Genomic DNA, 12,652 nt, shown 5'->3' with positions numbered 1-12,652 from the left:
TTGCAAATAATTTTTTTGCTGTGGTGAGAAAATCATTAGGTTTTTTAAAGAAATGACAAACCATCTGTTAGAAAAATGTATCAATTCTTATTTTTAGACTATCTATAAATGGAGGAATCGTAGACCAAGTTGCTTTGATGGACATACAGATACCGAGAAAAGACTTTTTATAGCAGTGATTATATTTCACGCAATCAGATGCCACCAGTGAACTTCAACTGTGAAATTTGTAGCAGGATAGCTAAACGACACAATTTTAAAACATAAAATACAACGAACGCTATTTTAGTAATAACTTGATTCAACCAGAGAAAAATAAGTCAACAGCTGATGTACAGTAGACCCCGCTTTACTTGTTTTTCCTGGGACCAAATTCGTAGTCTTTAAAAGCTAAGCGATATTCCGAGGTAACCGAGGGGATTTCAATAGAATACGAAGTTATGGAACCAGAATTCAAGCCCAAGCTAAGCGAAACTGTGGCTTTAACGCTTGATTCGGATAAAATGTAGAACTGATTTCTTTTATGTACTCTTGCGGAATGTATAATGTATATTTCAAGGTGTTAATTAATATAGTTAAGATAAACGTTCAATTATTGGATCTTTCTTGTTGACCTTTAATTTTGAGAGTTTAGAGTTCCAGTTTATCCACAATGTGCAGTGCCTAGCCTTCATCTACACTAAAGCCAAGTCTGTGTATGGGAAAATGTTGTTCGACTCTTATAGGCCTGACAAATTGAGGCATGAATGCAGATGGTAATCTCAGCAAGTTGAGAAAGTAAACCAAGTTTTGACCTCTACCCGGGGACGACCCTTTAAGGCTCCTCCTTGTAGAAAATGTAGAAATATGAAACCCAATTGAAGCTATGCTAAGTACAATGACAGTTGAACCTTTATTAACGAATTTCAATGACACCGAAAATAACATTGGCTTATACAGTTGTGATAAAGTTTTGATAGGTTTTCATACTCCACACACTGTTTATGCATGTCTCTACAACCAAAAATTAGGTAGAGACAAAAGCAAATGTTCAGGACTCGGCAGCGATCCCGCCCCGGAAAAAAATTCAAAACGTGTATTGTGGGTTCCTAGCATGATTTCAGCGTTTTTCGGGAATTCCCAGAATTTTCAGTGTTTTTCGGGAATTCCCTGAAATTTCAGCATTTTATTTTCAGGGTTTCAGTGATTCAGCTTTTTCAGCGAAGTTCAGGAACCGGTATGTAAGTCTATTGATTAGCAGCATAGCGGCAATTTGCCTGACGCGCTGTGAAATTCGCGTTTATCAAAACAAACTGCCGATACAGGTACCAGTAATCATTATTCTTAGTGAAGGGACTTAAGGCTGTTAAATATATAGTTAAAATCTTTTCAGCGAAGTTCAGGGCCCGCTTACACACACCTACAAGCAATTGATTGCTCGCAGCATACATACACATACACATACACACACACACACACACACACACATAACGCAGTATACAGTAGAGTAGTGTAATACATGCTTTAAGCGGCGCGGCGCTGCTCACAAGCCCACGTGTATGAATTTATTGTTTTGTGTGGAGTTTAGATGAAAGTTTTTTTAATGAAAAAAGTTAAATTATTCATGAATAATTATAGCAGCAACTGAAATTAGAGCACAGTCTTTTCTGTTAGTAATAAAACTTCGTCGATCAGCTGACTCAGCAAAATGGCAATGAAACGACAGGCGTCGATACAGACGTTTTTTAATGCAAAAAAGATTCGATCTGGTAAGCAAAACTAACTTTGATTCAATGAAACCATTCCGGTAAGAATATCTTATATGAGGCCTTTGTTGAATGAAATTTGGAAATAAAAATTACAGTTTTAACACTAATAAACGTATTTATATTTCTAGCTTCCTAATCCAGTTATGAATCCCAAATTAGAATAAGAAAAAACAATTTTCATTTCTTGTTTAAACCATTATTATTCTCATAAATCACCTGGCTAAAAAATTAGACTACCTAATTAAAATGTGCCCTGGGTAGAAACATGGATCAGCATGAAGGTCGGGAAAAAAAATTTCTTACCACCCCACCATTTTCTTAAGGGCAGCACTGGCACTATATTTATGAAACCTGTAAGTACAATTCAAATTGTGTTCATGTGAACATATATAAAGACTGGTGTAGAGAAAAGGGCGTACAACCACTGCCGCCGCTGAGATCAAATGCTTCAGAAGGTCCCACAAGCATGCTTATTGTGTCACTACTCAAATACTCAAACAGGAGCGATACTTACAATGCTGGCATTGTAAGGTTTTGAGCTCAACTTACATACATGAAACCTGAAAATTTTGTTTGTAACATTGCTTTGTTTTTAACAATAAAGAATAGGGATAAGAAACAGAAGATTAATATATCATCGTGATAAAGTACCTTTCCTCAATATGAACATTTATATATGAGAGAAATATATAGCTATAGAAATATGAACATTTTGATTGATTTATTGATACATGTATTTACAGAACTTTACGCTTCTATATATACTCAGACATTTTCTCTGTTGCTTTCCTCTTCCTGTTAAGGCGTTCAGTTTCTGTTGTTATTGATGTTTTGCTGACCGCAAAGTCCATAAAATAATATGCCCTAATAATAAATTGTCACTTATATAGCTTAAAGCTCCTTATAAAAGCTTGAATGGGCTCCTCTAGAAACTGTGTTGCTAGTTCGGGATAAAACGGTTTTCAGTGTGCTTGAACGAATCACATGACAAAGAAATGGGGTCAGGTATGTTCGCATGGAGGTTATTCCACAGTCTGGGAGCATATGTGGAGAATCCTCTACCACCATATGAAGACAAGCCGAAAATTGGAACAAGCAGTCTCTCCTAAATAGCAGAACGTAGAGGTACGTGTAACAGTCAGGAAAAGTATAAAGAAGCCAGATGATTCAGTGCCATATTATACTGGATTCTTGCAGAAACGGGTGGCAAGTAAAGGTCCTGAAGAACTGGAGTGATATGGTCGAATTCTCCTGATAAAAAAACATGAAAGACTTGCTCAAGAGTAAAAATATGTCTAAATAATTTTGATGATACTATGGATCGGGGACAATATTTTTTTAAAAGAAACCATACTGATATTTACGGACTACTGGACTATGTTTAAAGATTAAGACATTTGTACAAAATTGTCAGACGATTGTCACTTTTTTGGTGTCATGACAAGAAATGTACCCAAAAAAGTATACATTTTTAAATATAAGACACCAATAATGTTTGTCACATTTCATTCTTCAAGGCAGACCGTATGGACAGAAGTTGCACAATTGTTGCTGAAAATTTACTTCCGGGTTTCTTAAAACTCGAAATGGAAAAAAAGTAGAATGTTAATTGAAATGTCGAAAATTCTATGAGCTAGTGGTGGATGTCGACTTTAAGATCACAGGCGCGGATCGAAACTATCACACAAGCACTACGTGTGATTCGTCTTGCAATATTGAGTTAGGGTTTTTAGTTTTCAAGATATTGTAGTCGGCAGGTGCTGACATCTATAGGTGAAGTAAAAACATGGCTGCCATAAGTAAAAGTTTTGAGCGATTGGCTCTCTGAAGAAATCAGGCAAATTTTGTGCTTGATGCTATTGTTTTGGTTAAAATGGTGTTCATAGCGTGTGGTTGGTGTGTTGGAGTCTGAATAGTCGTCGTCGTCAGCAAGAGTAATGCAGTCACCGGAAATATTAGCGATGAATTCGGATGTCCCGACCACCACGTGGCGACGTGTCATGTGTCGTGACCAGCAGGTTGCGTGTTTTCAATAAATATCGTTAATTCTAGTGCATGTGTTTGCGCCGTCATTAATTCTAGTTCGTAGTGGCGTGTTTGCGCCGTTGATCCTAAATCACGTTCTCGTGTGTGCGCAGTCGTTCGCGTTATTCGTTAATTCCGTCTTTTAACACATTCGGTTTTGGAAGCAAAGGCTAGGCAGTCGTCCGTGGTTTTGATGTGAGAAGCGTTTCAGAAGTAAAACGCAGACCCAAGTTGTATTAGACTAAAACCATAATTGTTGTAAGTTTAATTATATTTTATGTTACAAGTTATAAGTTAGAACTTGTTATGAAAGTCAATGTGTTTATTCCTTTCTTGCGTGGATCCATGGATGGCCGGTATAAGTTTTCGGAGTATGAATTCTACTCAACAGCGAACAACGTGCAACAGTAGCAGTTTTAGAGTGCCCTTGAAACTAGGGGTCCAGGGACACCATGCCCACTTGGGAAGTGGTTCCAAATGCTCAACAATCTAACAATTTCAATATTCAACGCCCCCTGGTGACCATATACAAAAACCAATGCGAAACCTTGAAACTCACCACAATCATAGAACATGTCAGCAGCTACGATTTTGTAATTGATTGTGATAACAAAATATGCCTCGTTACCAATTCAATATGGAAAAACTAAGTTATTCTACTATTTAACGCCCCCTGGTGACGATATTCAAAACCCAATGACCTCGAAAATTACCACATTCATAGAACATGTCATGAACTACAACTTTGCAATTGATCATGGTAACAAAATATGCCTAGGTACCAATATAATAAGGAAATATTAAGTTATTCTACTATTCAACACCCCTGGTGACCATATATAATAACCAATGTCCTTAAAACTCACAACCATCACCCTCACATGTCATGAGCTACAACTTTCCAATTGATTGTGGTTACAAAATATGCATAGGTACGAATATAATATAGAAATGCTAAGATATTGCATTATTCAACGCCTCCTGGTGGCCATATACAAAATCCAATGACCTTGAAACTCACTACAATCATAGAACCCGTTATGAGCTACAACTTTCTAAATGATTGTGGTAACAAAATACGCTTAGGTATCAATATAATGTGGAAAAACTTTTTCCCACTTATGAATGAGTACTGGTGACACCAAGATGGCATAATTGGCTGATGAAAAATACCTGTCTCAGGTATAAAACATCCCTTTCCAAAGAATACCCATCACAAATTACAATGAGAAATGGTAAACCAGTAGGAAGCTACAGGACTCAGAATTCGGGCCAATATTAACATTTTTGGGCACTAAAAAGGTCATAGGACGGCCATCTTAAGTCCGATCGACCCAATTTTTGTTATGCTGATGAACCCTGGGGGGATTCACATATATCCGAAAGATCAAGGTAATTGATCAAAGCATCTTCAAAATTTCCCTCAATAAGTTCAAAAATGTGTAAAAAGAGCTGATTTTGGCGAACAACAATGGCTGCCAGTCGGCCATCTTGATTCTGACAGGGCCATTTCTTGGGCTGAAGATGTGTCTAGGGTAGATACATGTATAAACCAAATATCAAGACATTACCTTGAAGAGTCTTCAAAACTTCCCAAAATAACTGGATTCCGTCTACGGACGGACGGACGACGGTCGAAAAGTGAACGCAATAGCCCGCTGGGACTAAAGTCTCAAGTGGGCTAAAAATTTGGTTTTGGGCAAAAAATGAATCAAAGGGCACGCAATTTGTGAGCAATGAAAATTGCCTTTCTGTACTACAGGGATGAAAACGGAGTAGTTTGAAAAACGCGGTAATAAGTAAAACTACTAGGCCAATTGCGAGCACCGAAGGTGCGAAGTCCCTTACTGTGAAACTGAAACTGTGAAACGTTTGGGAGTCCCCCCAAAAACAAATTTTGAAATTTCAAGGGGATTTTGGAGCATCTGAGGCTCATTTTCCAGCATTGACTAATGACAAAATAAGACTGCTGCCATCGTCTGTTGTTTATGTCTGGATGGAAATGAAAAGGATGGCTCCGACAATATCCAACTTTTAGATACATATAGTAAGACCAGTCAGGTTCGAATCCCTAGCTGCATGTTTCAAATATTCTATAACCGTGATTCCCTCAATTTGAATACGAATGGTGCTGCTATGCAGGAAGTGCATGAGTACTTGTCAAAAATATTTTAGGTTATTGTAGCGGAGCCCCTATCTATAATTTTCCTATCCTTTGCTCGGGACCAACACAAAGTGCGTGGATTGAAATTATTGATTTTTACTGATGAAACTCGCGCTGGCAGGTGGCTTAATGTTTTGCAACGATGTTGTATATGAGCAATTTGGAGATCATAGCACCAGTTAAGACACGTTTATGATCTGTTCATTAAGTGTGCTATGTTCTCAACACACAACTTTCTCAAAACTATAACCACTACCAGGTACCCCCCTCCATTTTCTCAACAAATCGACACGAATCACAAGAATGATAAAAATAGCATCCAACCGCGGATTTCCGCATAAGATTTTCATCCCTGGTACTAAGCCTAAACCAAAACGTGAATTTAAATAGATTCCCCAATATAAAAAAGGCAATACGAGGCAATCTCCTTTGCTCAAAAGGGCACTATTCTACATTATTGTTGCACTATAAGTTTAAGTGAAAAGGGCAGATTTTAACAAAAAATCTCTTGGCATGATATATCAAATAAGGGCACACAAATTTTGAGCAATAAAAAGGCAGGTTCAGATCAATTTTCACTTGGAATCTGCTTGGTGACCGTTCTCTTCTATAATGCTCAAGTGCTTGAAAAATGCTTTAAAATAACATGAAATGTTATTCTGGCCCCCTCAGTCTGCCTAGCGACGTACCTAGCGAATACATCACTTTCTGAGGATGGATGCATGCCCTCTTTCAAGTTGATGCCTCTTTTTATTTCACTGTGCCGTAGTCATGGATCGGTGAGCACTATCGATTAATACAATTGACAATTAAAGTAGGTAAGATTCTCATTGTCTGTATGAATGTGGACTAACAGAGCTAATTTTCATAAAATCCGCTTTAAGTGTTGTGATACATGTTTTCTAACTTCTGGCATAAGGCTTATATGTTAGCATCATGGTTACAGTGTTAAAGTGCAATTAGAGCCTTTTTTACAACGAAACAGTTATAAGAATGTACTCAGTTGATGTTACAATTGTTCTAAACTACTAAATGTAGGATCCAGTTCCAAAGTTCTGGCTAAAAATTTCACTTCATAATTAAAAATGATTTCACTGAAAGGTCAAAGTACAACCAAAAACTCTGAAACAGGGTCCATGTCCATCAAAGCAATTAATTGAGTTACGTAGTTGTTACCTATCGTCCCAATTGTGTAAAATGCGATATAAGCCAAATTTACAAATGTACTGTCTACTTAGGTTACTTTTAGCATACTAAAATTCAAAGCTTTGACGCTGGACTTGCCTTTGAAAAACAAATTTGGCACCTCCGGTTCATACCATGTAGATGCACCAACTATATAAGCTGCAAATATGACCAAAGAATCCATATCTTATATAATCCAGTGCTAACAAGAATGTATATCCTGGTTTGTTGGAACATGGGTCTTCCATTTTCGAGGAAAATGTATAAATTTATAGAATTTTGCCTGAAACATCATCAAAAAAATGTAGCCATTGATGGTCGTAATCAAATCTAATATGACTTATCATACATGAGAGAAGAGGGAACTATGACTGTTACAAGCTTTCACATCAACTAGAGAACCATAGGTCACATGCTCTCAAGGTCCTGTTATCATACTATTTGTAAAACTATATTACTAATGTATGTCTCTTAATCGTGCAAATTGGTTTATTTTAACAAGTGCCCAGGGACATAAGGTCCAGCCTGCTTGATCCATCGTTCCCAAGAAAATCATCCAATTTGGAAATATAGACTTAAGATATCTGCAAAAACATAATTCATTACTAGTCTTTGTGAAAAATCTTACAGGTCACAGGGCTTTATTTTCAAGAAAAACCTGTTACATGCTTTGTTATCTGTATAACAAGAGGCCAGTGGGCCTTGAAGCATTGGTACATTATATAGTGGTATCGTATTGAATGGTTAATGTTTTACCTGCTAGCAAATATACAAACAGTTGGAGGGAAATTTTTGCGACAGTAGCAAGTGCTCCTTACGCCTCATTTTCTAATAGCTTGGTTTACAGGAACCGCCACTGAATTCAAACTGCCACTGAATTCATCATTAAGTTCACATAAAATAAGGTTTAGCTTTTTTTATTCATTCCCTGTCTGTGAAACAAATTCATTGAAAAAAGGAGCAAAAATGGTTTTACTTTTGTATTTTTCTACATCCCTGAATGCTACTGGATGAAAATCCTGGTTAGAATGACCAAAATTTCAAAAAGGTTCTTTTTATCACGTTTGGCAGGATTTCGAAGAATCATTTGTTTGCTTATACGTGAGACTTCAATAGCCGATGTACCACTTCCGTCACCAGAATATAAACAATAAATACCCGTATCGTTTTGTTATGATTTTTGTTGATCATGTATTAAAGTGTCACATCTATTATACTGATACAAATATAATAAAATATACTAATTTGGATAATCCTAAGCTGTTAAATTCTTCATTTGAATGTGCAACGAACGCTAATCAGTGATGGAAAATTTTACCTTTCCTTTCCACTGCGCGATTGACGGTCGCCTATGAGAACAGAATGTATAGATAGCAATATAGGTTGCAATTTTTGCTTAATGAATATCAACAATTTCTTATTTTCGTTGATTTCGCACTGCTTTATAGTTGTATTGACCAAGAAAAATCGATTCATAAAGCCCTTGCAATCGCTACTGCTTGCCGTCACAATATCGCTATCTAAACGAAACATTGATAGTAGCAGAATACAGTGAGAAATTTACTTTTATCGATCCAAAATTACAGCTGGCTATTCAAATTGCATTTCAGAGAACTATCGCGCTGTTTTGAGTAATTCGTTTGATACTACCATTACGTAACATACAAAAACAGGGATGCGAACCAGGGATTATGAATAAAGCAGGACGTTTGATGAAAATTTCTGTTGATTACTGAAATTACTGAATTGCAGGTAAACTGCAACATAGCTCAAAGTAGGGGTCACAGCATGTTTCCAAAACAGTCTTGTTTCAATTCTAAATGGCAGCACGAACTGGTTATTTTTTTCACAGTAGTTGGCAATATATTGGCAATACCAGTGGTAGCACATTATGAAAATCTATGGGCCTAGTATGGTCAAGGCTAAAAATACTCAGTTTTGTGAGCTAAAACATAATGCCAGACACAGCAAACCTCCCCCAATCAATTTCTCAACGGATCTGGACAATTAGGAAAGCTCGTTTATATTAAAAATGGACACCATGCCCACTTGGGAAGTTGGTTCAAATGCTCAATCTAACAATTTCAATATTCAACGCCCCCTGGTGACCATATACAAAAACCAATGACCTTGAAACCCACCACAATCATAGAATAGGTCAGCAACTATGATTTTGTAATTGATTGTGATAACAAAGTATGCCTCGTTACCAATTTAATATGGAAATACAAAGTTATTCTACTATTCAACGCCCCCTGGTGACCATATTCAAAACCCAATAACCTTGTAACTCACCACAATCATAGAACATGTCATGAACTACAACTTTGCAATTGATCATGGTAACAAAATATGAATAGGTACCAATCTAATAAGGAAATACTAAGTTATTCTACTATTCAACGCCCCCTGGTGACCATATAGAATAACTAATGTTCTTAAAACTCACCAAAATCATGGAAGATGTCATGAGCTACAACTTTGCAATTGATTGTGGTAACAAAATATGCATAGGTACATTTATAATATAGAAATACTAAGTTATTGTATTATTCAACGCCCCCTGGTGGCCACATACAAAAACCAATGACCTTGAAACTCACCAAAATCATAGAACACGTTATGGGCTACAACTTTCCAATTGAATATAGTAACACAATATGCTTAGGTATCAATTTAATGTGGAAAAACTTTTTCCCACCTACAAATGAGTACTGATGACACCAAGATGACCGCCAATTGCCTCATAATTGGCTGATCAACAAACCTGTCTCAGGGATAAAACATCCCTTTCTGAAGAATACCCATCACAAATTGCAATGAGAAGTGGCAAACCAGTAGGAAGCTACAGGACCTAGAATTCTGGCCAAAATTGACATTTTTGGCCACTAAAAAGGTCATAGGACGGTCATCTTGAGTCAGATCGACCCAATTTTTCTCATGCTGATGGGCCCTTGGTAGATTCAAATATGTACGAAAGATCAAGGTAATTGATCAAAGCGTCTTCAAAATTTCCCTCGTAAACTTCGAAAATGTGTAAAAAGTGCTGATTTTGGCGAACAACAATGGCTGCCAGTCGGCCATCTTGAATCTGACAGGGCCAGTTTTTGGGCTGAAGATGTATCTAGGGTAGATACATGTATAAATCAAATATCAAGACATTATCTTGAAGCGTCTTCAAAACTTCCCAAAATAACTGGATTCCGTCTACAGATGGACGGTGGACGAAAAGTGAACGCAATAGCCCGCTGGGACTAAAGTCCCAAGTGGGCTAAAAACCAATGGGCTTGAAACTCATCACAATTTCATTTTCATTTCATTTCATTTATTTCGACAGTCTTGCAAGTACAAATTATGTTACAGGGATGAATTTACATTATAAAGCAGGACTGTCAGGGAATTTAAAAAAATCCGAAGGGATTTGTCTGGTTGAATCCCTGACGATCATAGAACATGTCATGAGCTACAACTTTCCAATTGATTGTAGTAACAAAATATGCTTAAGTTTCAATATAATGCAGAAAAAATTTTCTCCACCTACGAATGAGTACTGATTACACATGAAACAAGGTCAAGCATCAATTAGCAGAATGGGGAAAAATTCATTTTGCACATTTTCTCCCAGCTTCCAAATGGCCATAGAGCTGATGGACGAAACTCGCTATATGAATTCCAACACCTAATTCCCTCCTAACGACTAAATAACGCTTGGGTATATCCAGTGGTTACAATTTGTGCCACCAAGAGCTAACAGAAAGTTACTCTCAGGACCATTTTATAAGATCAACACAGTTGATCCCAAAAAGGTCATTTATAAAATTCAATTATAACATCAGTTTCAGAATGATATATACCATAAACAAGGCATTTTGTCTTCATAGAAAAATTTCAATGACATTTTGGTCTCAAAGATATGTAGGTTAGACAGAAACCCTTAAATATTATCAATTATGTGAATTATTTGGCAAATAAAAAACAATTTATAGAACACTCTTGCATTAGAAGAGGCTTACTTTATAACTTGCTTCTTCTTTCTGTTAATGGAGAGTCATCCATTTATAATTACCTTGAGTCACTAGCATTGCACCTGCTGTATCAGCATATTCCAACAGTTGTGACAGAAACATCATTACATTACTAGTCAACTCATGCACAGTACCATCTCTTGGCATATTGGATTGTTTATCAGGATCATTCTAAAAATGTAATAATTCTTTTTAAATAATGATAAACATGCCACCATATTCATAAAGCAGAAGTACTGAAATATTAATAAAAAACTTACTCTTATACAGTCAACGAATGTTTCCATTAATTTTGCACCCTTGAATAAGTAAAAGAATATGTATTACATTTATGTCTATGAATATGAGAGAAATGGGCTAAGATGAATATTGTTACTCTTACATGTCATCATAATGTGCACACAAAAACTATTTCCTTCAAAAACACAATTGGTAACACTAAGTACGCAAAGGCTAGAGAACTCTGGTTTAATTTGTTCTTATTATCTTAGTATTTGAAGCTTATGATTATTGGTTTCAAGCCATAGCAGGAACTATATTTCCTAACGTGGATGTGCTGAGATGCTAAGCTGTATAGTGGGATTTCAATACCAGATTAGTGAGTTGGTTGGCTCATTTCTAGTCTAAAAGCCTCACACTGGGGGCAATGTAGTTTAAGTTATCAAGTATAATTGTGAAATATATGACAACTTTACACATCACAGATTAACTCAAATGGTGGATCCAATTTAGAAAGCAATGAAATTGCTGTCATTCTAAGGGTTTTACTTTCGAAAAAATCATAGCATTGGTGTCTGAGCCAGCGTAAAGCATCGGTTATCCGAACGATACCCACATAGAGTCAGGAACTCTGCCACAGCATTCTTATAAGCAAATTAGTACTGTGTAATATTCTTTCCACGAATTAATACTTCATAATTTTCTCCATCAAGATAACTGCTGGCCCGTGAATTTTAAAAAGTGAAATATTTTCAAATCTTTTTATTAGTAAATAAGCCATAAAAACAAATTAATTGCAACATTGGTAAAATATTAACAGCTCACGTGTACTAACGCGCTTGCTAGGGGATTCACTTGCTACTCTTACAAAAACGGGAAAAAGCAACGTCTCTCTAGAAGAGCGATGTCTCGTCATGATTAAGGCTTTTAGAAACTACGTCACATTGCAAATGCAACGTCTCTTCATGGTCTTTGGAAACAATATTGCTCCGCAAATTTGACGTCTCTTCATAAACATCACTTTCAGAAATCGCTTTTCAATGTGATGTCTCATTCTATATTACTTTCATAGGTGACATCCCCTCAGAATTGAATGTCTCTTTAAATGTGACATTGTGGTTACTGATTTTAAGTAATGGCTGGGCTGAATTCACAATAACCTGATAATTATGCTTATGTTTATAGTCTGCTATCATTGAGGAGGTACATTCCTGCAAATAAGTTTTGTGAAATATACTTGTAACGATAAACAAGCACTATCGGCTGATACAGCTCCCCTGTTTTAT

At 36.5% G+C, this 12,652-nt stretch overlaps 1 protein-coding gene across 4 annotated transcripts in view; it reads right to left on the bottom strand.

The window, feature by feature from the left end:
• Positions 1-12,652, bottom strand: part of LOC141904778 (exocyst complex component 7-like) — a 221,742-nt gene that overhangs the window by 92,833 nt on the left and 116,257 nt on the right. For 3 of the 4 annotated variants that reach the window (XM_074793438.1, XM_074793437.1, XM_074793435.1), the window contains exons 14-16: positions 11,408-11,446; positions 11,189-11,318; positions 7,222-7,281 (exon numbers count right to left, since the gene is read on the bottom strand). In XM_074793438.1, the coding sequence (XP_074649539.1) occupies positions 7,222-7,281; positions 11,189-11,318; positions 11,408-11,446 (229 nt within the window). The remainder of the gene's footprint in view (positions 1-7,221; positions 7,282-11,188; positions 11,319-11,407; positions 11,447-12,652) is intronic. The other variant, XM_074793436.1, reaches the window with a different exon arrangement.

The sequence above is a fragment of the Tubulanus polymorphus genome, chromosome 4, assembly GCF_964204645.1.
Source record: "Tubulanus polymorphus chromosome 4, tnTubPoly1.2, whole genome shotgun sequence".
Classification (NCBI taxonomy): domain Eukaryota; kingdom Metazoa; phylum Nemertea; class Palaeonemertea; order Tubulaniformes; family Tubulanidae; genus Tubulanus; species Tubulanus polymorphus.
The sequence above is the reverse complement of the archived record's forward strand: the minus strand, read 5'-3'. Positions and strand labels throughout refer to the sequence as shown.